This window comes from Gigantopelta aegis, chromosome 3, assembly GCF_016097555.1.
Source record: "Gigantopelta aegis isolate Gae_Host chromosome 3, Gae_host_genome, whole genome shotgun sequence".
NCBI lineage: Eukaryota > Metazoa > Mollusca > Gastropoda > Neomphalida > Peltospiridae > Gigantopelta > Gigantopelta aegis.
In genome coordinates this window covers 83167738-83169781 of record NC_054701.1, presented here as the reverse complement: position 1 = coordinate 83169781, position 2044 = coordinate 83167738, and the positions used below count along the sequence as shown (strand labels likewise).

The 2044-nt window shown below is 45.5% G+C and overlaps 1 protein-coding gene across 1 annotated transcript in view; it reads right to left on the bottom strand.

The window, feature by feature from the left end:
- Window positions 1–1831: 1831 nt before the first annotated feature.
- The window catches only part of LOC121368885 (sugar phosphate exchanger 3-like), an 11064-nt gene continuing 10851 nt past the window's right edge, over window positions 1832–2044 (bottom strand). The window contains exon 9 of the mRNA XM_041493642.1: window positions 1832–1963. Coding sequence (XP_041349576.1) covers window positions 1832–1963 — 132 coding nt within the window. The remainder of the gene's footprint in view (window positions 1964–2044) is intronic.

Genomic DNA, 2044 nt, shown 5'->3' with positions numbered 1-2044 from the left:
TACTGACCCGGTCCTGACCTACTTAGACTGACCGTGACCTACTTAGACTGGCCTACTGTGCCGTGTGCAACGTCCTACTGACCCGGTCCTGACCTACTGACCTGGCCCTGACCTACGTAGACCGGCCCCTGACCTACTTAGACTGGCACGAAAGAGTATAAAAAGGCTAGATACGGTTTAATTGTCATTCGCTCGCCGAAAACGATCAGATCTACGTTCAATCCAGAGATGGCCTGTTCCACAAGTGATGAAGCGAGATGTCGTCTAGAACTTGGAACTAACGTCTACGTGGTGGCCAAGTTATGGAAAGGGGACACTGCTATTCACATAAGGAAATTTGACAGTGACAAGGGGAAAACCTTCCCCACCAAGCGAGGTATTGTCCTTAGTCTTAAACAGTGGATCGAACTGTGTGGATGTAAAAGCCAAATTGACGAAACAATTTCAGCATTAAACCAGAGGAAAGACGAAACATTCTTCAGACACCTTGGTGTCAACGTCCATGTCAGCGTCGACAAGAACTTTGCTGGGGTGGACCTGCGTCAGTGGTGGTGGTGTGAAGAAACTAAATCCGTGAAACCTTCGAAGAAGGGAATATTCCTTTCTCTACAACAATGGGAGAAACTGAAAGGCTGTTTCACAGTCATGTGTGACTTTGTACCAGAGCTGAACTCGATTGTGCCCTGCGCCATGCAAGACGACCATCAAAACCAGATGGGATTTCTTCAGTGTAACTTCTGCAACCCTAACGAGTGTCACCAGTGGTGAACGAGTTTTGTTTTGGATGAAGGTATAAAAGAATGGATTTATGGTTTACACTTCATTTGCTTTGCGACTGTGCTAGAGAACAGACGTGTTTTATGATTCTGACATTCTTGTGGCTTGTTGCACTCTATCTGGAACAAAGAAGATGGCATCGGGATATTCGAGCAGTCTTAGTAGCAGCAGCAGCGACGAGGACGACGTCTTGGTCTGCAAATGTTCAGAAAGACATACAGTCAAAAGAGTGACTACCAAACCTGAAGAACAGTTCATGGATCAAACGGATGCTGCCTGTGACAATATGGATGAAGATGGTGAAATCAAAGAAGCCACAGATCAGACGGATGCCGCCCGTGACACAGACGCTGCCTGGGATGAAGAAGACTGCTGTTCGAGACGTTACCTGTTCTGTCATCATCCCGAAATGAGACATTTCTATACCCGGATGCAGACATTTGGATGGTGGCCAATACAGTTACGCCAGAAACCGAGGGAGCTCGCCAAGGCCGGTTCTCTCTACACGGGAGATCACGATGCCGTCGTCTGTTACTGTTGCGGACTACGTGCCTACCGATGGCAGATAATGGACGACCCAGTGATGGAACATTACAGACTGTCCCCGAGATGCCCCCATGTGAACAATGTGTTCAGACATTATCAGTTTTAAACACGCGTGAGACACGTGTTTTTGTCACTATGTTTTGTCATATTTTTATGTACTACATTTTTGTTGTTTAGTAATAAATTGTGTGTTGTATCCTTTTGTTATTTATAAATAGCATGACTTTGTGACACGTATGTCAGTTGAGAACCATGTCTCGGTGGGAAAGGTACCTAGAGTCTATTTACTACGATGCAAAGCACCCTGGGAGTTATGCAGGTCCTAGTAAACTGTATCAAGCTGTTAAAGCAGAGGGTAAATTTAACATTCCTCTGACACGTATTAAATCATGGTTGAAAGGTCAAGAGACCTATACCATGACACATCAAGTGAGGCGAAAGTTTCCACGTAATACCCATGTTGTGGAAGGGTTAGACAGTCACTGGCAATCTGATCTAATGGATATGATCAGTTGGCTAAATACAATGACGGGGTGAGATACCTCATGATGATCATTGACCTGTTCTCCAGGTACTTGTGGGTGCTACCACTCAAGTCCGAAAACGGGGAACGACGACGTGTAGAGACTTTGATAGAATTCTGGAAATCAGAGTCCAGAAAACCCAAGCTGTTTCAGTCCGATTCAGGGTCAGAATACAAGAACCATAAGGTCAAAGCATT